At 43.1% G+C, this 27090-nt stretch overlaps 2 protein-coding genes across 2 annotated transcripts; one reads left to right on the forward strand and one right to left on the reverse strand.

Annotated features, from left to right (window-relative positions):
* The first annotated feature begins 2699 nt into the window (after positions 1-2699).
* On the forward strand, positions 2700-8441 carry cfl1 (cofilin 1). The gene is made up of 4 exons (XM_062393844.1): positions 2700-2858; positions 5997-6307; positions 6396-6472; positions 7467-8441. The coding sequence occupies exons 1-4, from the start codon at positions 2856-2858 to the stop codon at positions 7577-7579; spliced, it is 504 nt and encodes a 167-aa protein (XP_062249828.1). The 5' UTR covers positions 2700-2855; the 3' UTR covers positions 7580-8441.
* Positions 8442-9068: 627 nt separating this feature from the next.
* Positions 9069-12869, reverse strand: prss23 (serine protease 23). The gene is made up of 2 exons (XM_062394489.1): positions 12627-12869; positions 9069-10893 (listed from the first exon to the last, which is right to left on the reverse strand). The coding sequence occupies exon 2, from the start codon at positions 10877-10879 to the stop codon at positions 9722-9724; it is 1158 nt and encodes a 385-aa protein (XP_062250473.1). The 5' UTR covers positions 10880-10893; positions 12627-12869; the 3' UTR covers positions 9069-9721.
* Positions 12870-27090: the final 14221 nt, after the last annotated feature.

Here is a 27090-nt window from a genome sequence, read left to right on the forward strand (position 1 = left end):
GCTAATGTTTCGTCTGGATTTGTGTGTTAGTTAACAGGACTACTGGACAGATGACCATGAGACTTTGTGGGAGGCAAGGGGCAGGGAGGAACTCTTTCATTTCGTGTGCAGATCTGGATAATTTTTGTAGATTTCTCAGAGAATAGTTAATGGGTCTTGATGGAAAATGGATGCATGTGTAGGGGACTGATGTTAAATTGTGAAATGCACTTACAATCACATAAGGGTCGACCCTCTGTTAGCTTCGCTTCTTGGGTTGTGGAAAAGTGAAATGAGGACATGGGATTCTTTTTAGACCGCACATACCCGTCGGCTGGTTCACTACTAGAAACACTTCCTGTGTGGCAAAGAGATGTGACGACACATTTTACACCCACACACTTAAAGTAGGTTTCGTTGTGACAATGGATGTTACAGTTCCTGTTTCAATCTGCACCATCAGACTAAAAAAATTGTTGACGACAGGAAATAGGAAGTTCATCAGATCAGAATGAATAAGTGTAGATAGAGGTGAGTGCAGTTTCAAATTTGGTGCGATTTGGACACCTGACACGTTCAATACTAATAAACTTTGAATAAACAGGCGACCAGTGTCGATTGCCCAACAGAACTCTGAAATAGCCGACACGCAGTGAATAAAGATATGACGACAGTTAGGTTAATCATTCAAATCTGTATATGAGCCACACACGTGAACATTCATAGAGCAATTCAGGTGGATTTTACAAAAAACATTGACTATAATCCGCGGATAAACCAAGTAGGAGGAGTTTTCTAACTTCACTCTGCCCCGTAGGCTGTCTATAAAACGCTCTGCACACAACGTGTAGCACATGAACAATAAAAAGTAATAACAGTAAACTTCATTTATCTAGCACCTTATAAAAGATCCCAGCAGTGGAGCACAGATACAGGAATACAATAATGACACAAGTGAGAAGAGAGTTAAAACAATACAAATTAAAAACATAAATACAAGGATTTAAAATAATCAGTAAGATCAGAACTAGGAGAAAGCACATCAATAAAAATGTGTAGATTTAAAAGAGCACTTGACAGACGGAGATCGCTCCAAAGAGCAGGAGCCCTGAGAGAAAAGGCCTTGTCACCTTTGGTCCTTAGGGACTGTGAAATGGTGAGTATAGGGCCTTTGCAACCGAGCATATAAGGTCTGAAATGTACTCAGCTAGAGGTTACAGGTGCCAGTCCAGAACGGCCCTCAAACGGCAGCAATAAAATCTTTAAATCCTTTCTAAAATTTGAGTTGCTGCATTTCGGACAAGCTGTAGTCTATGTGGTCTGTGTTGTGTGAGGCAGGTGAGGAGAGTCACGCTACATCGGCCTGTTTGAGGAGGGCTGACTACAAAGGACGAGGAATGATTCAGGAGCTTTACCACAGCCATCAGGCACGTTCAGAGGAGGGGGGGGGGCATTCCAATTCTAAAATAATTACAATTACGCTGCATAGAATTTTGGTTGGATAAAAGTGACTTAACCCAGCTCATAAAGAATGTAGGTCATAGATCTCATGCTTTGTGTTTACAACCTTTATGGCTGTGATGCAGTCACATGTCCCACCCCAAAGAAATTCTGCTCCGCCTCAGTGTGAATCAGCTGGGTGTGTGCGCGTGCGTGTGTGCGCGTGCTCCATCAGCATCATGGCATCCAGGGTAGAAATGTGTGGAATCAGCTCCTCTCCTCTTCTTCCTCCTCTTCTCCCTGAAGTCTCGCTCTCTCTCTCTCTCTCTTTCTCCCACACACACTCTCTCTTTGTCTCTCTGCCCCTCTCTCTCAAACACACACTGTTTTTGTGTGTGTCTCCCTCTCACACACACTCTCTCTTTGTCTCTCTCTCTAAATCTCTTCCTCTCTCTCTCTCTCTCTCTCACACACACACACACACACACACACACACACAGTCTCTCTAAAAATCTGCTATAGTGAATTTCGTGTCCCTTGTTTCCTTATATGGTGATCCGCGTCGTGCCCGACCCCTCCTCGCGCACGGAGCGAGGCGCGTTCACTGGCCGCTGCCGCTCTCCGTTCACTTCCATATTTGGAAGTGAGTTCAACAAAAACCGCAGGGGAGGGAGGGAGAGGGAGGCAGAAAAGAGGGAGGGAGGAGGGAGGGAGAAAGAGAGGAGACATGGCGGAGCTTCTCCTCCCCCCATTGAAACCGCTCTGCGCCGGGCAGTCAGCTGAATGTCGGTCACAACAGCACCGCCGCTTTACTTATTAATCAACCGTCACGCCATTGGTGCAGTAATTAATGGCACGTATTCAACACAAATAACATTTATACACACATATACTTTGTTTTCAAAATGTGTAACAAATAAAGATACATGTAAATTATAACAAATGCCAAACATAATATTATTTGGTATTTGTTTTCCCATCCTACACAAACACATATTCCCACAATGCTCTCTCAGCCTGTGTGTTAGATTGTTTAACTCAAATGTGATAAAATAATTAATCGAAGGAGCTTGAGAGAAGAAGTAGTGAATATATAAATGAAAGGATGAGGTAAAATCATCTCCCTCACACGGAACTAGGTGATGTTTGATAGTTTTAATCATATATTCTGATCACGTTTCATGTGTGCTTATGGACCTGCACCTAATTGTTGATCAGATAAGATTCAAGGGTGATTAATAATAAACATTAAGCAGGAAATAAAAACAGTCGCGTGATCAAGTTTAGCAGACGGGCGCTCCCGCTCGTGCACGTATGTGGAGAAAGGGACGCGCTTAAAGGCGCGTTCGCGTCCTGTATTCTGTGAGCGCGAGCCCCAGTTGAGCATCACAGTCCATTCAGTTTCTGTCCAGGCGCTGACCAGCCTCTTTGCAGCCATGGTAGGTTCTTCTCCTTTTTAACCACGATTCATGTCAGCCCGTTGATGTCTCTGTGTCCGGCGCGCCCCACCCGGACATCCCGGGGGTTTACGGGCACTGTGTAGACAACGGTACCGGCTGTGGCGTCAAGCCGAACAAGACGGCTGTGTGCCGCCGCAGCTCCGGTTAGCACCGGGGCTAGGTTGTTTTGAGCTCCGCTGTGCGGGAGGCTGGAGACTCGCCGATGCCTGGAGAGAGCGCGACAGAGCCGCCTCTGTCATCCGTCCCATTCAGGGAATTGACAGTTTGAACTAAATGACGCCAACAAACAACTGGCGCCATTTCTTTCATTTCCTGGTGTCTAATAACGCCGATTCACCAAAGGGCCTTCCTGCGTGAGCATCCACACGGTCTTTAACGCCCCTCGTCCCCGTGTGCCGCTGCTCAATATCTCCGTTATCTCCCCTCAGCTCGTCGGTGTTCCCACCGCAGAGCCGCGCAGCCCCGACAGGTGCAGCGGCGCCTCGGGGCCACCTAGCTACCACTATTGTTAGCTTGGCTAGCTCCGTTAGCATAGGCAGAGCGTGAAACCCATTGTGGCCGCTAGCTCTGATTTTTCTCGTTCTTTGTCTGTATTCGGCTTCTTTGCTAACAGTCTCCCAGCGTCTGGACTTTCTGCCACACGCTGAGTCACCTCCACCCCACATTCTTACGCACGGCTCAGTTTGTACGTTTACGGCCGAGTTGCGTATTGACAGTTTAAAGTGTGAATTGACAGACGAATGGTCCGAGTTTTGCCTTATATAGCAAGCTAGCGCTCACATGTGCGTGTGCTGCATTCGTGGCCCCACCCTGAATTTGGTGCAAAGACCATTTTGTTTGGTGTCGTATTCTAACGGATCCGGACTCAAGTTTCCATTCATTGCCGATGGCGACGGGATCATTTCCCCACGTATCCACTCGGATGGAGAGAATATTTGACAGAATCGCCCCCGTTACGTAAGGTCGGGTTCGCGCTGCCGGATCTGTTAGCTGAAGCTACCGGGCCCGCTGGCTGTGGATCTTCGTGATCCGTGCTGCGCATTTTTATTTTTTTTTAAATGGCGCATTTAATTTGCTGAGCATTTTATCACCGCATGTCCGTCAGGCCATTAGACGACTCCTCCGTACGACGATGGAACAATTACCGGATGCTACCATTCATTCACACGCATGCATGCCGGAAATGACAAAAATATAAAATATGCGGTATTGTTTGGCACCATTACTACGCACAAAATACAAATAAACACATTCATTAATTATCTATTAGATTTTTCTTGCGGCCAACTGTCTGTTCCGTCTTTGCTGATTCTGCACTATTTAAATAATCTGACATCAACTAAATGTTCCTGCTTCGCCGCTTCCTCTTTCCACCCCGAGGCCTCACAACGTCAGTGTCTGCGAGAGAAACTAGCTCACGAGATAATAACCTCCAAGGCCTCTAATCTTTGATGTTCCCGTGTGTGTAAAGAAATTAAAGACGCGATCTGCAGTGAGTCACTTGAACCTTGACTTGTGTAAAGAAAATATCCCAGATTAGATAACGTGAGATGTTAGTCACCATGGTAATATCAACCGGGTGCGACAACAAGAAACAAACAAATCTAAACAACTGGGCCAAGTCGAGGAGAAGGAAGGAGGAGGTGGAAAGAAAACACGTGATGGATTGAACAGCTGTAAACCATGTTTGCATAAACATTTTAAAACATGGATATTTTCATAATTTCACAGCGAAGGACAACTGTAGTGAGACAAGGGTGTCATGTGATGACTGGTATGCTAAGAGTATAGATATTAAGCTCTGAATATTTCGGTAAATGCTTTATCTGTAAGCTTTTGAAACTTATCTCGTTGACTGCTTTATTGATGAAGGGATTAAGGGAGGGAGTAAGGTCGTTTTCAGGTTAATTATTATTCACGTTATCTCATTCAGGCCTCTTACGCCCTGAGCAAACATGCAGTGCCAGCCAACGCTGCTCTGCAGTTAGGTTCCTTTTCCATCTTTCCTGTCCCCTTATTTCCTTCTCATTGTTTCCTTTTCTTTCCGTCACACTGACACATCCCTGGTACGTGGCTGTTTTCGTCCAGCTTTTCCCCAGACATGCGTTTCCGTGTGACAGGGGCCCTTAAACAGAGTCAGAAGATCGGACAGAGTTCATGGAGCAGCTGTGACTCTGTGATGTGATTCTATTTCAACAGACGCCCCATTGTCTGTGACTGAAAACTGCACTGAAACACTTAGTTCCTGGCTACACCCTCACCCACATGGTCATATAGATGGTGATTCATGGACTCTCCCTTGACTTGCAGAGAGAGCTTATGTAATGTTTTATACCTGCTGGTCCGGTCTCAGATTCATAGTCGACTTTGAACAACCAGTACTTGCCACATAAATTATTCCTGTTCTTCAGTATTGTCATTGGCTGTCAGTTTAGATTGCAACAGTTTAGCTCTTCCACCACCCTGGCTAACAGCCTGTCATGGCCACACCTTTGCGTTTCAGTCCCCCTTATCAGTCATCCTCTTTCCTGATGCGTGACAGTCACATGTGGCCTTCTCAGACACTTCTTTCAGTGTCATGATATCTGTATTCACTGAACCGGGGTCGTCCCCTCTGACATGTCAAACACGATGACAGCTGCTGTCTTGTTTACACAAAACCACCACTGTGGAGTAGAACTGCAACTAACCATCGTTTTCTCTATCAAATATAATTAACTTCTTAGTCTAGATGCGTTTGTCCATATATGGAAAATAACCAGTAAATCGACATTGTAACTTCCTGCAGCCAGTGTCCATATGTTAATAGTGCTTATTTTGTCAATTTAAACCTGCATATTTAGTTTATTATCAGATGACTAAGAATACCCACAACCTGTCACAGTGGATGAAAATTGATCAGCAACTATTTATCTATCTAAAAATAAATAAATTGACCAGGAGTTACGACTCTGCTCAAAGTCGTAGCAATGGATTTTCTATTTCATTAAATATTTTATATTCATTTACTTATTAGGGGTTATGTTGGTTTTATACACTTGAACTATTTGCACTAATGGAAGCTTCCACATTAAACTGTAAACACAGACTGAGTCAACAGCCTTTTTCTCTTCGCAGGCCTCTGGTGTGAAAGTCACGGATGATGTTATTGCCGTCTTCAATGATATGAAGGTGCGCAAGGCTCAGGCGAATGAGGAGGAGAAGAGGAAGAGGAAGAAGGCCATTTTGTTCTGCCTGAGCAAGGACCTCAAGAGCATTGTTATTGACGATGAACAAGAGATCCTGCAGGGGGACGTGGGAACAAAAATCCAGGACCCGTATTCGCACTTTGTGAACATGCTGCCCACAAACGACTGCCGCTACGCCCTGTATGATGCGTCCTTCGAGACCAAAGAAACAAAGAAGGAGGACCTGGTCTTCATCTTCTGGTAAGGGGGGGAACCATCAGCACATATTAGGGATTTGTGACCTTCATTAAGACAATAAGTTGTTAAAATAATAATTCCTCTTTCACAGGGCTCCAGACAGCGCTCCCTTGAAGAGCAAGATGATCTATGCCAGCTCAAAAGATGCTATCAAAAGGAAATTTGAAGGTGAGTCACAATATGTACTGTAATGTTAACAGGGAGTTGTTATAAAGACACACCACACCCAACCTCCACCTGAACTTGAAGCTGCACCTACCATTATTTCACTCAAGACTGTGTCAAATGTGGAATTGCTCTTAGTGACCATGACACAGAAAATGTAGACCTGACTTCCTTTTTGTGTAACTCTCCACCATATTTAACGGTTTGGTATTTAACTGTTGGTTCAGTGTCACCGCTCTCATGGGGAAGCAAAAGCTCTGGCTAACCTACTGTACATGTTCTGTTTAAACGGGTTAAGTTGTAGCTAAAAAAAAAGTCTCATTCTACCTCAGGATCTTCTACCTTTCTCCTAAATTCCGAGTGATTGTTTGACCTGTATTGTCCATCAGGTCAGGGAAACGATTACTTATGAATATATCGCTGTAGCTTTGTGTTGGCTGGATGTGCAAACGGACACTTATCAACTATAATCATATTATGCTTAAGAGGACATGTTATGATAATTCTGGTTCACAATTATAATTTGGGTTTTTAATTAAAGACTTGTATGCTCTGATAAGATTGGACGTCTTTCTCTCCCTCTGAAATGCTTAGTTTTAGCTCCTCCTCTTTAAGACGCCCACCTCATAATTTCCAGTCTGGTTTGGTTGGCCCAGTCTGTTGTTGTCAACCAATCGTGTAGGTGCATCTCCTCTCTCGCTTTACCTGGCTTTGTTAGGCGGGCTTCCCTCTGGGCATGTATTATGCAAATGTGTGGATCATGTCACATGGCACCATGATGATGCAGAAATATCTCATCCGAACTGACGGGGCGTTTCAGGAGCAGTGTTTTCTATGGGGAGAGAAGCTAAATTTACCACGAACTGTAGACTTTAACTTTGCAGCACTTTTACATACACAAACAACCTATAACACAGTAGAGGAAAGAAACTGAAAAAGCATTACTTGTCTCCTTTTAAAATTGATGTGTAATTGTGTCTTCTGTCTCCCCCTCCAGGTATTAAGCACGAGTGGCAGGTGAACGGCTTGGAGGACCTCAAGGACCGGCGCACCCTGGCAGAAAGGCTTGGCGGCTCATCAGTAGTCAGTCTGGAAGGATTACCTATGTAATATTACCACCCCTCCTCTTTGCTGGCTTCAATCGAGGCCTTTCAGACATCTGTTGAGTTTAGCTGTTCATTCCAGTGCGGTTAGGAAAAGGGCAAAAGCAGAATTGGCACCATTTGTTGGACTGTTCTCGGGAGGGATAATGAGGGTGGGTCTGGGGTCAAGTGACAGTTTAAATAAATACAAAGTAAAGAGACTGTCATTCCAGTTCAAGAAACAAAAATGATATGAACAAAACACACACAAAGGAATAAACATTAAGATACAACTGAGGAAGGATGTTGATGATAAATACACATTATTCATGCTTCAGGACAGGGTTTCATTCTTCCTGGGTTCCATTAGCAAAATCGCAGAGAAAGGGGCGCGCGTCAAACTTAAGTTTTCCAAACATTGAATCCTGACAAATATTCATTCAACCACATTTTCTTTTGCCAAACTTGTAGTTAAGTGTGATTAGTTGAGACTAGGTATAGTATAAACTAATTCACCCTTGATTCCACAAGTTGTATCAAAACCTTCTCTGGGGGAAACATGGTTAATTATATTTTCTCTTGTGTGTGTTTTATTTTCTTTCGTCACTCCATTGTTTTTTTCTTTTTGAACATGCAAATTCCAAAACGTGAGTAATTCCTTTTTATTTTCCAGTTCTGGGTCAGAAATCCATGGCATTTGATGTTATAAACATACAACATTCCTTGTTCGTCTTCAAACCAGGATCTCCTTGATTTAAAAACTTTGGTGTTATGAAGATTTGATGGGGAGCGATGTGTATATGAAGGACCAGCAGTCAGTTTAACTTGACTATTGAATGGTGGATGTTTTGTATCGTCTCCTTATCTCTAATAAAAAGCACTAAACTACGGACTTGTTCTAATCTTGTTTTTTTCTTATAAACCTTTTATCAAACCGTTGTTGTTCATACTCAAACTTGTGATTTGTTTTAAGGCTTTTGTCCTCTGCTACACATACGATTAGTTTCACCAAACATAGCATCATAGCCACTGTGGGCAGTACTATTGTATAGTCTTACATTTTAAAAACTATGCTTAGATCCCACAACATAAAAGATTAAATGTCAAAGAAGCTGCTCATCCAATGCATTATTTTGCTACATTATATATTTGTTTTTTTCAGTATCAACTAGTTCGGTTTTTAAATCAAAATAAAATGATTTAAAAGTTTTCCAAAGCAGAAACGTGCCTTTTCATTTATCCAACTACCAACCTGTTACTCAAAGATGGTGGGTGTGTGCTCTCACAACAGTTATTATCCCCATAAAAACTTTGAACCAGGTTCTTTTTTGGCACTTTTTAAGTTGAACCGTTGCAGAATAATTTCCAATTGATTAAAAAAATCCAGCTCCATATAATAAAGTTAAACCTAGCAAAAGCATGTTGCTGGTGTTCGGTTCTAATGATGCTGCAGTACCCTCTATTACCACTAGAGGACAACCCAACACCACTCATGAAACAAGACCCAAAGACACAGACACCTATAGATCTCTGTTTATTAAAATATATCAAGCATTTTTCTTAAAAATAAAATTAACTCTGTCTCTCCGGTCCACATGGAGAAGAGCAAATGGCTGAAATATTAAGCATCAGTGGTTTTAATTAACTTGTCAGTTCTTCTATAGCTGTGTATCAGAAAGCAGATCATGGAAGATGAAGAGTTACACCATTTACCCCAATAAACTACAGCAAGGATGAGGACAAAGAAATGTCCTCAGTAGGTTTTCACCATCCACAGTTGGAAAATAACATGCTCTTACTAAAACACACTGCACACACTGTGTTCCCCCCCCCCTTCTTATGAAAAGTGGCTTATGTCAATACTGTGGAAACACTGACTCTGGGCAAAGACATGTTGAAAGATGCCGCTGTGATGATCTCATAGGCAGATTTGTTTAATAGGCCTTGAAATTACAGGGAGTAAATTAAATACAGGAGAGAAAAACTTCAATGAAGGGAAAGAAGATTCAGAAGTCACAGAGTAGACCTGCTGCATTGGTGGATCGCTGGAGGATGATGTGCGGATTTAATCCTTTGTCTTTCTTTGAAATAAGACGGTTCACCTTGTAGGTTAAAGTCACTTTGTGCTTTCTTGTGTTTTTCATGATTTGCCTTCAAAGCCTCCAACTTCTCAGTCCTGGACGCAGTCTAGTCTGTTCCCGTGTACCCAGTAACAGATTTGAGCAAACTTCAGAGGAGTGATGCGCACTGCCACATTGTAGTCCCGGTTCTCCCCGTCTATCTCGAGCCACTGGTGTCCAGAGAAAATGCCGATCACCTTCCTTTCCCAGCGCTCTAGGCCGTTGTCCCAAACTCTTCCATACACTCCAGAGCCGCTGGCTCCAGGTCGGGCGTCACAATGCTGGTATATCAGGTCACTGGATTCTTCTTCCACTGGACAGAATCTGTACACCAGCTCCCCGGGTCTGTCGCTGTCGAAGCCAGAGAAGTGGATGCGATTCCCTGCCAGGTCATCAGAGGAGGGGGCCACAGAGAGGCGCATGAAGGGACGTCTGTGAGGCCAGCGCAGCTCCAGCAGGGCGTAATCAAAGTCCATGCTGACCTCCTGAGGGCCCTGGATCCAGCCCTTTGGCACACGGGTGCGTTTCACCCTCACCCAGCGGACCAGAGGCTTCATGCCAGAAGTGAGGTCGGCTTTTGTGCCATTGATAGACGGTGGGATCAGGAAGCCCACCCTCAACTTCCTCGCCCCTTTCACATAATCCTTCCCATCATGCACACAGTGGGCCGCTGTGAGTATGTGCTGCTGAGACACAAGAACGCCGGTGCAGCCTGTGGAGATCCGCACGGCTGTGGAGAAAGGGTAATCCAACAGGAAGTTGTCCCCCTGAATGTTAAAACGACCATCAGCCCCATAGATCTGCCGCCTCACACGCTTGTGCCTGGGCTTCAGTCTGGATCCTCTGCTGGGTGAGAGGTGGGCAAAGAGTTGAGCGTCACCCTCCAGATCATCCTCGCCCTCCACATCCACAGTCGTGAGCGTGCGGGAGCCGTCCGCGTACAGGGTCTCAAACGCCAGTTTGTCAGACAGCTGCTCGTCCTGCTCTCCTCTGTGGAGGCAGCTGGAGTTGCAGTGAGTGATGAAGTCCAGCTGAGCCTGAGAGCTGAAGCGAGAGCGTGTGAGCGGCGTCGGCCTGTGAGGGACCAGCGTGGGGACGTGGACCGGCGGGGGGTGAGGAGGGTGCAGGAGGGACAGGGCGAGCGGGACGAGGAGATGGAGGAGCAGGAGCAGGTGAGTGAGGCGGGAGCTCTCACGTGGCGTCATCATGGCGATTGGAAACACTGCAACGACAGGAAATAATCACACACATGAGAGGGGCAGCTGATGAATGAATGAACGAGTTTACAAGGGTTCCTGCATGTTTTCAACTGAAACACACAAACTCAAAATCTCTCTCACAGCTGAACTCACAGCGCCTACTATGCAAGTGAGGTCAGCTTGAAAATCCAAAAATGTTGAAATGCAGCGCTGAGTTTCATGTGGTCCGTGGAGGCAACAATGAACCTTCTGTTCTGATAATATGGATTACCAGGGAAATAGGATTTCAGGCAGACGGAAACAAACAAGCATTTTAATGTCGGTTTGGTACAAAAAGTTCAAGGAAAGGTCCAATCAAAGACGAAGCAACGTGGCGACAGGCAAAGCTGAACATCTGGAATGAAAACAAATGCAGTTTTGGGATAGCTCGAAAAAAAACAGGCAGGATGTTATTTCCAGGAAAGAAATACTGCAGCACAACAAGCCAAATATGTAAACAAGTGGTTACAACAAAAATCCATCAAATATTTGTCGCAGCTCAGATGTAAAACGTTGATTTTCATCAAACATGAACTACTTCACAGTGTGGGTGAGGCTTTCAGGGCAGATCAGCAGGGACAAAGAGACACTCGATCTCCCTCTAAAGGCTGCGGACCTGGAGGCACGAAGAGAGCAGGTGTGTAAAAAGTGGGGAGGAAAAAAAGGGAAACAAGTCGAGGCACGGCCGCAAAACAGAGCTTCAGAGCATTATTGCTGACAAAAGACAAGGTGGGGCCTGTCCACACACCTATGTTCCCATATAACAGTACAAAGGAGGCATGGCTACAACGAGGCTCTCCTGTGAGCAGGGAAAGTACAAACTTCCTTCAGTGTTGACGTGTTAGACACATGACAGCTCTGACACAGTTAACGCCAAACTACAGAGGATCTCAAGTGGAAAATTGTCTGGTGCAGAAGTGGCAAACTGGGACATCAACCTGCAGCACAACTTATTTAAAACAATACAAGTGACGTGTTTATGGACTAAATGGCCGGACAGATGTAATCTAAGTGATTATAGGATCTTGGGCCATGAAACCACTGTTTTCAGATCCTGTTCCAGCAGAGAAACTCATTATTGGACTTTTTAGATAAAAATGTCAGGCTCTAATTCATAAACCGCAGCTCTCCCTCGGGGGTAAAGAGGCTCCTTCTGATGAAAACCACAGGAAAACGATCCAGGAGACGTCCCTCTGGAGAGACGGGATAAAGGAAGGGCAATGATTTCTGGCTCGCGGCACTGGGATGCAACTTAGAGAAAAATAAATATAAGGGGAAACCTCTTCTTTTTTTTAAATGATTATAACAGGTAAGAGGGAAGTTACAAAATGACATTATATTAATGCAGAGCTAATACAAGCAGGTTTTCCAGCTGAAGTTGAGGACTCTGTTCTGCATGTGATTTAATCATCATCCCATGAATGCAGCAGAGTCAAATAAAGGTCAGCTCCTTCTGACATAATGTCACAGATCATACAAGATGCCTGAGGGGATGTTAAAGACTGTAGGGAGTCAGACAGAGATGAAAAACCTCATATAGAGACATGCAACATTTCATCTTTGACCATCATTTCATCCACACATCTGGACTGAATGACCAGAGTACATCTGGCTATAGAAATAATAATGTATAAGAGTTATTAATGTCGCACTGGTGCAGTGTCTCAGACATGATTCTGGGGGATCCCAGTAAATACCACTGAATCGAACACATTACCTCCTGGTCAGAGGTTGATGGTCCGTGTTTACATCCCCAGCAGGTTCTGCTCCCCATCAGACGCGTCGGTCGGGATCTCTTCCCGGCTTTCCCTCATCCTCTCCGGTGGCAGGCAGGTTCTCTGTCCCTGCTCTCCGTCTCCGTCTCCTTGTCCGGAAACTAAAAATCTTCCTCTCTCTTTTATAAAATCAAAAGATGAAGGAGAATGGTCGGACGCCTCTCGTGTGACCCGCTCAGCTCAGACACCGAGCAGCAAATAAAAGTCTCCGGCTCCAGAGAAGAGTTTACTCCCGGTACCACGTCCTGGTGCCCCGCCTCCGCCCCTCCCTGCCCGCCGAGAGGCGACTCTGCCCGGCCACCAGCTCCACAGAGCGAGCCCCTCAGATACAGCCTCCTCCACATTCTTTTCACCTTCATAACATTTAACAATAAACCATCTAAATCAGATTGATGTTGTTACACGTTGAGATTTATTTCTGAAAGTCACGCCTGTGTATAAACAAGCTAAGCAAATATAGCCTATCATTAATTAAGCTAAGTGTTGCTTATTAAGCTAACATTTGCTAATTAGAACCAAATAAAAAGAAAAGATGTCGCACTCTGGAATATTATTAGTTTAATCATTAGGTCAGAATCCTCAATGACAACAAAATATCAACATGTTTAGCAACACTTAGATATTATCACATTATATATTCATGTTGTGTGTTGGTTTCGCTAACATTTGCTAATTGGCTCTAAACACAGTTCAGCTGAGGCTAATGAGAAACAGACAATGCTATCACGCTAACATCAAGTTAGCATGTTAGGATGCTAGTGTTTGCTAGTTAGCATTTAACACAACTGCGGCCCTCTAATGGATTTGTGTTCTCTGTGTTCTGGAGAAGAAGTCATGTGAATGTCCCCTGTGGTGTTCACGACTCTACACCTCTGAATTATCTGTAGAGAATGTCCAGAGTTGAGAGGTGACTGCTCACATCTTCTATAGAAATTCCTCTCTTTACTGGATGGTAAGAAGATATACTATAATTCTTGCTGCATGTATACCTGTTGTGTGTTCTCTAGAAAACTTAGTTTGGCACGTTAGCATGTTAAAATAGTTCTAAACACAGCAAATATCAATAATTACTAGGTCAAAATAAGTTCACCAGTATGGAAACAGATGTTGTAACCAAATTTTATTGCATTAGCTAATTGGCGTCTAGATATTTCAATCAAAACCCAATGGTAAATCTACGGTGACCCTGAATGTCTGTATAAAATTGAATGGCAAACTTTGTTGATATATTTGAGTCTGGACCAAAGTGGTTAACTGAGCAACTGACAAGACATCAGCGTCCATAGAGCCGTGACAACAGCGTGGCTGAAAACCTAAACACTGCATTGATCAAATTGTCAAACAATCCTAACAACAATCTTCTTAAATATACATATTTTCACTGAGTTTACACCAAAGAAATGTGGTCTTGATACAACATGTAAATTCAAGGCTTTATGGAAACCTCTGTTTTGTAAAGAAAGTTATCGTACAGATGCATGTTTAAGGCATTATACTGTCCTACTGTGCAAAGTGAAGCTATGTGATGGAATAAAGATTTAACATCCAGTACAGTAAATCAACATAGATGATATTTTATCCTTTCTAGACCCACTTACAAATCGTAAGTATTTACATTTATCATATGGGGCATTAGGCACCCATGTGGAATGATGCCTAAGATTATCCAAGAAAAGAAAAGTCTAGTCTCTGGTATTAAAACACGCCAATTATCATGCGTGCCAAGAGTTATAAAAGATACAAGTAAAGACCAACTACTAGCAGGCAGGCAGAGGACTGTTGGGGCTTGTTGGCTGAAGCATTCATCTCCTATGCTGCTGTCTGACCTTGATCTCCAAGAGGTCTTTCATCTCTCTGGGAACCTGTGGAATTTGGGAAGCTGTGCTCTGACGCTCCCATGGGGTTTGTGGCAGTTGCAGGGGTGGCGAAACAGAGCTCCCAGTCACAGCGACGGTGCTTTCAGGAATGCCGAGGAATCTCCCGACAAGGACATAGGTCAGGCTGTCAGCACGGTGTGACTGCTGATGTCCTCAAATGTCACCCCAAAGGAAATACCTATCCCCTACCTGCCCCTCATCCCTGTTATGAAATAGCCACTGCTACTGTTCCTCCCGATTTGTCTGTGCAGTGTTGACAGATTGAGTGTGGAATATGCTCTCATAACATAAAGGGAAATGTGGATGGGAATGGAGGTAGCAGGCAGAAAGCCAGAGAGGTGTAAATGTATAACTCTGTGAACATGCTGTGTGTGATGATGGTATCACTGTCTGTCTCTTTGAGAGTGAGCACAAGACATTCTTTGTGTTTATGTTTGGCACTCAGCAACTTGGATCCCGTTTCTCTTTGGACTCGTCTCTTTCCGTTCCTTTTTTGTTCTTCCTCACAGAAAGGTCTGCTCGGGTTATTTTCCAGCCGGACAGAATAAATTGATAGGATTAGTTCAGGATTTTGCGAAATTTATTTGTTTGCTTTCTTGACAAGAGTTGGATGAGGTTGGATTACTGCAGAGTAGAATGTACCAAGACCCAGCAAACTGGAACAAGGGGAAATGTGTATATATAGTATAAAAGATATTATATAAACAAACTATTCAAAGATATGTGAGGAAATGTTTTACCTTGGTGCAAATGAGATAAGTTTAAGCAATCAATTATTTTGTACAACCCATTGGTGGTTTATTTCTTCCTCTATTTTATGAATAATTTCATAAATGTGTTTTTATAAATATTAATTTTTAAGACTGTATTTGGCAAACAATTGTCATAGCAAGAAAAACTTTCAAGGTTTCTTTGTGGCTTTGTTTTCAGAAGAGCTCCCGTCCACGTTACACTTTAAATGAAAAGAACCGTGAACAGTTGCTGGTAGTATATCATTCATTTCCATGTTGGTCAGTTGTTCAGGTCCAGGGTCAGAAGGTTCTGGAGCCGAGGAACAAGCTCCCAGCATGCTTCGCGTGGTAGAAAAGAGTAAATGAACACTTAGACACAGACAGTTTCTAGTCCATCACATGGTTAATACATTCCACATTTACGACTTTAAATTCACTTTACTTGACTTTCTTTGGCATTTAAGAGGGCACGCAAGTGACCGCAGGGAGAACATGTCAACTCCAGATGAAACAAAATTCCTGTACCACAAATTGACCCCATGACACTGTTACATTGCTCCCACTGTTTGATGGTGTAATTTTTTCCCACTGCCAACCGAGGTCCACGTCACCAACTGTGCTCATTTATACATGGACACCAGGTGGGACAGTTGTTTTATTGGCTACCCTTTGGCTGTTTAGCATCTGGTCAGTGGAGCAGGCCAGATGTGGACATGTGCACAGCAGCAGTGATTTATTAGTGACGTATTTATCAGCAAACTAGAAATCTCGCAAAGACTTAGATTGCATGATTATGTCAAGGTTGTAAAGAAACAGCTACTGCTTTTAAGAACAGTTGTTCTTGCCATGCGAACTGATTTATTAATACAATATTTTGCACGACAGGTGAATTTGGCCATTGATTCTTTAATGGTGCTCTGATCCCACCAGCACGGCAGCATCCTCACAATGTCAGTGCCAAGCGAGTATCATATCATATTGCCATCTCAGTTTAGTGTGTAAGAATGCTAACTGTCAGATGAGGCTGATCTCAGTGTACATTTTGCAGGTATTTAATCATGAAACAAAGTAATGGAAAAATCTAATTGCTGTGGTGCTAGAGACAATTGTAATGATCATCAAGGTTAATAAGGTTCATCCTCTGGGAAACAGGAATATCTGTAGAAGACTGAATAGCAAATCCACTCAGTACTTAGGCCTGGATGAAAGGGGTGTATCAACCAACCAATCAACCAATCAACTAACCAACAAAGCAACCAACCAACATCACACTAATCAACCAACCAAATACCAATCAATCGATAACCAACAGAGCAACCAACAAACCAACCAACTAACCAACAATGAATAACCTACAATGGATGTACAACAACAGTGTTCTTTGCACAGCATTTACTAATTGCATTTTTTTTCTTGTGATATACTGGAACCTTTGACCTCTTCAGGCCTCTAGAAATGGTTCAAATAGGATAATCAATGAAGCAAAAACTACCTCTTCAAGTTGAACTACTCCAAACTGATGTGTACACATGTCAAAAATCATTTTAGGCCAAATACAATGGTGGGAAAAATCATTAAATACAAATCACATGATAACCTTGGGAATCCACCAAACGGCTCGGAGCAGTTTGGCAGTGATGTGTATTTTTCCTGCTTCTGTTTCTTGAACGCTCAGGTCCTGAAGGTCACTAACCCCCCTGCACAGACCCCAACCCCCCCGATCCTCACACCCTCATTCTTTCCAAGATGATTCATTTAAGAAAACTAGAAAAGTGCCACGCAGTCCCCCCCCCCCCCCCCCCCCCCCCCGCTGCTGTCCTCTTCATTAACATCTGACCACTTTTCAGGGAAGTCAATTATTAGTCTGTCACTGTGAAGGGCAATAAAAGAAAACAGATGAAGGAAGCTGAAAATAAAAGCCATCAGGTTATTGGCCATCTGTGTCACTTATGTTTGACTTTTTAATGCAGCGTTTGAGCAGGATTCCTTATATAATCTATGTCCTTACTGGTAGCTGTCTGAGCAGCCTGGAGGAAAACAGTGTGGAGGATTCCAGATGAGTGAGCTCAAGCTGGGTATGTGTGAGCAGACATACCTTAAATTTCCATGGAAATGAAGCCACTGAGCACAAGTCAAAGCCTGTAAAAGTCCCATATTGTACAAACAGAATCCATACCTTATATATTAGATTGAGTTAAATGCATTTTTATTTGAAGGTGGTGAGCGAGAACGTTGTCCCGTCTGCCCAATATGGGGGGGTCGATGGATCGAGACTTGAGCTGACAGGTCGGGGATCTATTATTTGGATCAGAAGCTTTTCTCCAACCTCTTTTATTCTGAGCCTTGAAATAGTAGAATGAACCTTTCTGAACCATCCTGTAGCTCTTGACCCTCCCGTCACGAAGGAACCGCAGAAACTGGAGCCGTTTCAGAGGGAAGTTCTTTAAAGATTGACTGTGGACACAAAGAATGTCGCCTTTCTCCTCTCCAGCTTGTGCCTCTGTGTTTTATGTCCCCTTTTTTTCTATCTTGATAGATTTATTGCGTCTTCACCCCGTCCCTTTCATCAAGGCCTTCCGTTCCCATCTGCCTCTTCTCATTATCAGGTCCAAACAGAGCTGATATTTTCCACATTTCAGCCCATGTGTCGTTCTATCATTTAACAAAGAGCTTCATCCTTGACAGGAACTACCTTTTCAGAAGTCAGATTTTCCCCTCTGGAAAATTATTTCATCCTCCTGTGCAGCAGATAGTCATCCTGCCGTTGCTCCCTGGTTCTCCTGCAGGGCCTTGCGGGTACGTATCCAGCCCGACTTCCCCTCGGCATGATGTAATTTCGGTTTGGCTGTAAGAGAAGAAAAAAAAAAGAAGAAAAACACAGTTAGCAAAAACAGAAGTAAGGAATGCAAACTGACTGAGTGTGATGAAGTCCATCAGGAGAGATGTGGGAGAGTGTGGCTCCTTATGACTGGGCAGAGTGAAGTGCAGGAAGAAGTCTACTGCTGAGATTAGAAGTAATCCCAAATAGTATTCAGCAGCAGCCTCTGGCCTCTGATTACATCCTTAAAACATCTCTCTGGAATGATATATGGAGATGAGAAGGGCATCTGTTTGCTTCAAGTCATTCAAGAGGAATGGTGGTCCCAAGTGGCAAAATAAAAGCTGGCGTTTAACCTCCTATTATCTGAACCAGATAACTATGACGTTTCACTCTAGTGTTGATTTTGAGTTTCGTTTTTTCATTACTAATATTATTCCTGCTGTGTTAATCATGACAACGTACAAAGTTTGACCCTGAAAACAATACCGTCCAACAGGGAAATTAACAAAAGCAAATAAAACCTTCATGAATAAAGTCTTCATGTACTCACGAAAAAAATAAAATTTCGCTGCAAACTCCCAGTTGAAGAAAACATAAAAATGCTTGATAGAAAGTCAAGAACGACAGGCACCAGAGCATGGCTCCAATATTTGGGTGACGGCTTCTTAAGTGATACCAGAGAAGAGAAATTGTGGTGGGAATGCTAGAAATGTGAGATGTGAGTTGTTTGGTGAGACCAGAGAAAACACAAACGTGCCTCTATCAGCAGTGACAACTGAAGTGTGTGGAGCCTCGGACGTCATACACACGTTATACATTGTGGAAAATGCAAACATGTGATCCTAAACTAGAATGACAGAAAGAGCGGCTCCATCGCAGCAATGTGGTTTGAATATCAAAAATTCAGTTTAAAAAAAAAAAGAGTTGTGATAGAAGCACAGCGAGCTTCCAACCACATGAAATAGATCAAACTCTCTAAAGCTGTTTCCATGGAGGAGACAGAGACAAAAAGCATTCAGCTCATTTGAGCGCAGGAACTAATCTGCTGTAAAGGACTCGGTAAACAGAGCCAAATATTTACAGCCTCAGAGCGAACATTCCCGCTGACTCTCGTCTGTGTGAGTCTCTTACTCAGGCACAAGGACTGAAAAGATCCTCATTCAACCCTTTGAGTTTGTACGTTTCTCCGTCAGCTCCCACTACGGCATTGATCAGTTGTTGCAACTTTTTTCAACCGAATGAAATTTTTCCACCTGTTCATTATCCCACTTGGACCAAAGATTGAATATAGAAAACAACTCACCACAACTGCAATGGTTTATGTAACTCAAAACCCATTAGCGTTCATATTGATTATTATATATCTTTATATGTGTACTCTTTAATGTGTGTCTCAAAACCTCTCGATTATTTCAATTAAAGATAGCATATTCTTCACATGTTTTCTGTAACTGCTCAGTTCTACCTTTGTTGAATCGGTTCCCAGGTGAATATTCAGAGCTTCAATAAGACTTGTAGATGTTCTTTAATGAAAAGTCAAATAACAAAATAAAAAAAACATACAATGGACATTTTGTCATTTAAGGCTGAATAAATTGATTCTGTGGGCTCTTGGGTTAAGCATAATAATCTTAAATATGTTGGTATGGTGTTCTCAAGCAGTTGTATCAGAGGAAGGCTCCATCTGGAGTCCTGTATCCATCACTGTGCCGGTCAGTAAGTGAGCGTGAGCAGATTTTCAGGCCAGAAATCCTTTTTAGATAATACGTTGACATCTGATCCATGGGTTGTACTGACAGTATCGGTGCAGGCTAAATTTTTCATTTCATTTTCAACTTTCCATGTTACACATTTTTATTCTATTTCCAAAATAGTTTTACATAGTTTGAATACATGTTTAAAAGTAGCAGTGGCTAATAATCATGTTTACTTCCCTGTCTCTTGCATCACAGTAAACATCTCTACATCCAGGCTGAGGGGCCTAAATGGAATGTACTGGAATGTTATCGCCACAGAGAAATGACAAAAGCCCCGCCCACAGGAACAACACAGTTGCCAGGTAACGAATAACCCTTGATAGTGAACACACATGCCCCCCCCCCCCCCACACACACGCACACACACTTGCATAGATTTACTTTGATTACTTAGAGTCTTACACTAACCGTGACCTAATTCTAACCATACCTTTGCTAACCTTAAAAAAATGTCTTCACCTTACAAATAAATTATTTATATTTTGTGAATCTGCATTTTGTTCTCATAATGTAACTTTGTAAAGAGATATAAGTCACATCAATATAATTAATACCTGGTCCACACTAACATTCATTTCATCAACCATTCACTACATCTGCCATCATAAAACAAGATGGAGATATAAACTACGTCGAATTTCGATGTTTGATCACACAGTGTGACCGTGGCGTGGCTTAAAAGTTTGATTACACAGCATCAAAACACGAGGTTCTGTATCTCGGACATACATGATCTAATGGACTCCTAACTAGACATGTAAGACGAGTCTATACAGAAATCATGACTTAAGATCACTTTTTTGTGGACGTATTCTATGTCCGTCTGTCGTAACAGTGTTTTCTATGTGCAGTTTAGGTTATTTCTCATCAAATGTAAGCAACAGATCCTCAGGCCAAGTCTCATCTTGCTTGCCACTTGTTTTTTTAAGTGAAGATGATTTAGACCCACAGTCAGCCGACTTCAGCCCTGGAACAGAACCCCGTGTCTCCTGTGCCCAGGGGCCTGGAGAGGCTGACAATATTGAGGCAGGTTTAAATACAGGATATTTCAAAGATTACCATAAATGTTTTTTAACCATTTTTTCCTCCATACTACACATTTAGTTTACTTCCAGTTCAAAGAAATAATCCATATTTTCTTCAGAAGCAGAGCAGATGAAGGTGAAGAGGTGAAAGCAGAGTGCAACAAGATGAGAGAGACTTTCAGCACAGGAAGGACAGGCAGCACGAAGTCACGAGACAGATCCGGAATTTATGAGAGATTTTCTACTAAAACTATTGCTGCAGTGTGGTCCATATTGTTCTCATTGGTGCAGTAAAGAGCTTATCCACTCAATGAGATATTTGGTGGGAGTGACTGTTTGAGTCTGTGCACACCACTGATGTCTGAAACACTTGAGGTGACCATATTCCACATTAACTCTTTTACTCTTAAACCGGTCATATCTTTTTTATGCCTCATGACCCCCAGTGTCATTCAGCGTGTTTGGGTCTCTGTCGTTCTTCTTGGGAACACAATATCTCAAGAACGACTACAGGGAATCTCTTCAAATTAAATTCAAACTTTTAGTTTGACTCAACAACAAACGGATCAGATTTTGGTGGTCAGTGATGAAAGATCCTGGTCACTGGGACTTCACTAAACACATGTTTTGCCTTCAGAACACAATATCTCAAGAACGCCTTCAGAGAATTCTTTCAAATTCGGTTAATATGTTTCTTGGATGGAAAAAATAACTGATTAGAGTTGGATGTTCATAGGTAAACGATCAACATCTCTGTGACCTTATAAATCACATTGTTAGTCTTGTGAATCCAGATCCAGATGCAGCTCAGACAAACTGACTGCCAGATCTCCTTCCCTCTCTTCTTATCTGCAGCTGCTAATCATGTTATTTACATGTAGGATTAATTAAGTGACACTGCTTTCCAACAGAGAACAACAGCAATGTACATAATTACTGTCAGCCTCACATAAACAGACACTTCTGAGGCAACATACTGGACAACTTGTCCGTGAATGAAGTTAAACAAAGCTGTCGCTCTGAGCCAAACACACACGTCACTCTCCACCAACCAATTAAAAGTTGTTAACAAGAGCTAGATTATCAGTGCACGTGTCGAGCTGTTACGACATCAACAAAGTGGAATTAAAGTGTGTTTCCACTGTTCACCTCTTCCCCCACCAATATATTCGCTACAGGGAGTTTTATGATTCTGCCTCTGCCAGAGCTGTGCAAGCTAAATGAGGAGCACGCCAAAAGAGTGCACTGGGAGGTTTTCATGCTTATGAAAAAATATATTTGAAAGGACGGGAGCGTGGCCTCTCTCGCTACATTCTTTCCTTTATCAGGAATTTCGCTGAGGTTTGGCGCTCACTCCTCATTGGAGCCTTTTCCTGTTTGCCAGGGAATAACGAGGCCTTGCATGTGCTGTCCCTGTGCACTTTGAACAGAGGCTGTGCTTCAGAGCTGTCCAAGTGATCAGGGCAACTCCACACCCACAGTTTAATCCTTTAAACACTGCACATCACACAAACAAAGCTGGCCCCCACTCCCAGTGTTCAAATCAGACCCCTGAAAGCCAAGCAGAGCTCATTTTCCCCGAGAATAATGCTCTCTATGCAGATCAGGCACAAGCCTCGGTTCAGGGTTTTGTCCCGGTGTCTGGTTCTCTTTTCAGCATGCGAACAGACTGATGAAGCAATGATGCTCATAATTGGATTCCTGCATGGCACATCTTGGCTCTATGCTCAGCTGGAGCTCACTGTTTTTGACCAGTGTTTAAGCTGCTGCTGATTAGGGTCTGTAAATTCAACAGACAGGGGATAGCACCCAGATTTACAGCTCCAAAAAGGCTTCACCGCCACGGCACAACATTCCAGCGACAACTGTTTAATTGAGAACTTATCTGAAGGTTATCCACAGCCAGATAAACAAAGCGACCAGAGGACATCAGCGCCTGTGAATCCGGGATGATCACAAAAGCTTTGCAAATCCATATCTGTTTATAATAAGTTGTAGAATCCAAAACACACCCCGAGCTAAGCCAAGGAAAACTTGGAGAAAAACTTGTCTGGCACAGATAAGCAGTTTGAGGATCAAGACGTTCTGTACCAGGAAGACCAGTAAATAAATGTCTCAGTCGCTCCACCTCTCCTATTTTTTCCATTCACCAAATATTTTGATAAGAAAGAAGAAATGGAAAAATAAGATAAATACGGATAGAAAGGAAAGAACATATTTCTTCTGAGGAAACTCTCTTTTGTTTTTCACTATTCCCTTTTCTCTTATCTCTCTCATTAATTTGTTTGGAGGGTAACCTGTAATCCTGATAAATATTACAGCCCGTCTTAATCACTTTAACACAGTGACAGTTGGTGCATCAGACATCTCACACCAACTGTTTCTGTTTCTCCCTGAAACACTTGAAGCAGCACAGACGTCTGGCGGCTAGGGCCATGCGGTCGGACGAGTGACAACAGTTATAGCTTAAAAGAGAGAGAGACTGACAGAGAGAGAGAGAGAGAGAGAGACAGACAGACAGACAGACAGAGAGGGAGAGAGAGACAGACAGACAGAGAGGCACATGAGGGGACTGAGGTGGTCGAAGCCTGATCCACACGAGGCTTGGCTGCAGCTGTGTCCTCACACCACACTCAACTCATATCTACATCTAGATTACCAACAATATTACTCAGCCTCACACACTGCTGATATCTTTTTATTAATTTATATAGATTACACAACATAATATTACATTCATTTCCAGTAGAATTTCAGTTATAGGAACCCTGTTGAGTTTAAAATCTCACTTCAGATTTTTGATCCAGTAAAGGCAAAGTTAAATGGAAGGATCCATTATGGTCTTTTCTTTGAGTTTAACCTCCACGTGCACAGGGTGGTTGTGTTATCATGAGGCTTATGTGTTGCACACGCCTGCCTGTAGATAGTATGTTGACCGCTGGTGATGCGGTAACGCGCCATATCAGGTAGAAAAACAGCAACTAGAAGGGCAACTGGAGAGCAGGGGATTTTTCAAATTGTGATTTATTCCCTTTTACATTATTGGTTTTATCACCCAGCTGTCTCATGTAAACACTGCGAGTTTAAAAACATCCAACAGAGGGTGTTGCCATGTTCTATGTGGTAAAGAACTCATTCAGTGTGGCCACATGCTGCAGTGATGTAGAGGTGCACCACAGGGCGTGTCAGCACACTGACATCGCTGAATGAAGGACCAAAGACCAAAATTCCTTTCGTCTGGTGTTTCTCTTTCCGTTTTTCAGTGACAAATAGAAACTCCCTGGGGAAATTCTGGTATTTTTTAGACCTGGGCTCTATGTCTGTAAATGTTGGTGTGTAAATGAAGTTGTGAGTGAGACGTCTAGTGGAGCGAGACATGTGATACTCTTAGCAATGACCCAGAATAATCCAGTCATTTATTGGCCACAAAAAACACGTTTTGTGGACATTTGGTGGACTTTAGCAGTTGCCCCATTAGATTGCATTGTCACTGTGATCTATACTGGACCGATTCCCAAAGCTTTATCTGAACCATCTACTTACACAACCACATTTATAAACATAGGGCCCACCTTAAAAAATACCGGTGTTCACCTTTAGTTTAATCTCTGTAGTTTTTCTCTTTTGTGTTTTCGCTCATGTCAGGACCACTCTTTGTTTCTCGCCTGGCTGCTGCGCTGCGTCCAGTATTTGTGTTAGTGTCGCTTTCTCTTTTCATGCAGGGGCCATGTAACCAGGAGGTGTTCTTGAATTATGAGCCTGTGACTTGGCAGGGTGTTGAACGACTGTCAGCTTAAAGAGCGCCGGTTCACCAGCTCTACCGCAGAACCAAAGGAAATCTACTCAGCCGCCAAGTCCCAGATGCCCTCTGGTCACCCACAACAAACACCCCAAGCATACATTAAAACCACAGAGGCTCCAACCTGCTGTCATTAGTTCCTTTCATATTAACACTTTTCCTCACTTCTCACAAAAAACGGCACCGTCATTAAATCCTGACCTACGATGTCGATTCTTTTCAAGCACCCGGATTGTTTTCACAGTTGTAGCTGTTGAAGCTCCCAGATGTAAAAAGCTGTTTGATGGAGGAATAAGTCCCCTGATGATGTGAAGACATCATTTTACATCTTCTCAACGATTTTACTGATTCAAATCAGAAATCACAAACATACTTCACTTTTAAATACAGCAGAAATAATTTGTAATTTCATGTAATTTTTTTCCTGAAAAATTCAAGAAAAGTTCTAACTTCTCGTATAAAAGGATTCTCTGCTTATCGTGGTCAGTGACAGCCATTACACATTAGGATTTTTCCATGCTTCACATTCTTGTGAAAACGATATCTCAAGAGCATCTTGAGAGGATTTTCTTTAAATTCAGTACAAATGTTCACTTAGACTCAAGGATAAAATGATTAGATTTGTCTGGTAGTAGGTCAAAGGTCATGGTTTTGGCCTCTTGAACATGATATCTCAAAAATGCCTCTGCGGAATTTCTCCACAGTTTGACCAGTTTCCACTTGTACTCAAAGATGAACTGATAAGATTTCAGTGGTCAAAGGTCATTGTGAAATCTGGGAAAAATATGTATGTAGACTACAACTGCATTGGTGGGAGGTGTTTCTAGATTAATTGTTAAACTGATATATTTGAATGTGGAAATATTTCCTGAACAAAATGAGACATTTGGTGACATCAGAAAATTCGATCAAACATGTTTACTATTATCTCTAAAATGATTAAATGACTAATGAAGAAAAGAAGCTGCAGATTAACTGATGATGAAACGTTCATTAGCTGCAGGCCTACTTAAAAGCTGCAGTGTTCTCAGATTGCACTTGTGGAGACTGTGCAGGCCTCAGTCCGCTGGCTGTTTCCTATCGAAATCCTATCTTTCGCTTCCTTTATACATAACAAAAATATGGAAACAGCGAGCGGGTTAAGGAACCACAAACCTCACCAACCTGCTGCTCATGAATCAGCTGAGAGCTGACAGCGCCGTAACAATGGACTCCACCTGACCTTTCTCTGTTGCTGCTCTCAGCACCAGAGCTGCCGCTGGCGCAGGGTGGTGAGAGTCTGAGGGTCTGTGCGAGCCAGCAGGGCGGCAGAGCAGAGCGCCACTGTTTCAACAAAAAATAAGTAGAGAAACAAATAGCAGACACTTCGGACTAAATGTCAGGGTTTGGTTTATTTCACCTGCCTGTTGAATTTGTCTTTAACACGGAGATGAAGCACATGAGGTTTACGCAGCCTGATGAATAAAAGGGAAATAAAACAAACAGGTTGAAGGTGTGTGCGAGCAGGAGAGCTGCTGCTGCTGCTGCTGCTGCTGGTGGGGTTGATTTCAGTCGGTCTCTAGTTACCGAGCTGTGTTGTTTCTTTTCCACAGTCGCCCAGACACCATGTGACAGACAGATGGAGCTTTAAGTCGTGACTCACACTGACACTCGCTTTAGCACCGCAGTGACCGAGCGTGACAAAGGTTTCCAAAGGGAGCACAGAGACAAGCTTACAGGCCGAATCTAAGTCCCTGAACTTTCTTTCTTCTCTGTTATAATATCTTGATTTTCTCAGCCGGTCTCGTCCTTCACAGGTTTTTTTTTTCTGCCGCTAAGACCCACACAAAGAGACTTATTCCACTCCCCGCTCTTTATTCAATCCCCACGTTAAGCTTTTCTCACTCCGCTCCCTTTCTCCTACTGTGGCTGTAATGCTGGGAAACTCTAAAACACATCCAACAATGTCCCTCACGTCAAGCAGGGCAGAAAGTTAACATTCAGTATGTCTCTCCGGCCTCCCAGCTCTCATCATCTGATACTCTCTCTCTGGGCTGCTTGAGGTGTCAGATTCTACCGGGTCAAGGCCCGGAGAGGCAGAGAGGGAGAATACGAGACAGATTACTGACATTCTGGGTGTGAACCCGTGTTATTCCTCTTCCAAAAAGAGATTTTTGTGGTTTCTTGGTGTACCAAGAGACGTACGTGTTGCCTCAGCAGTCTGGGCATGTGCAACATATTTTCTGCGCCCCACATGGTAAACGGCACGTGGGAGCGAGGCCAGGTATCTTAATCCCCATCACCCTTGGGATTCCCCACCAAGAGATCCCATTAGTGAGGATAAAAGCTGTAATGTAGTCCGGAGAGGCTCGGTGGACTTGTGGTGCGCTGCAACCCCCACAGGCCAGCGGTGACCT

The sequence above is a fragment of the Platichthys flesus genome, chromosome 8 (assembly GCF_949316205.1).
Source record: "Platichthys flesus chromosome 8, fPlaFle2.1, whole genome shotgun sequence".
NCBI classification, from domain to species: domain Eukaryota; kingdom Metazoa; phylum Chordata; class Actinopteri; order Pleuronectiformes; family Pleuronectidae; genus Platichthys; species Platichthys flesus.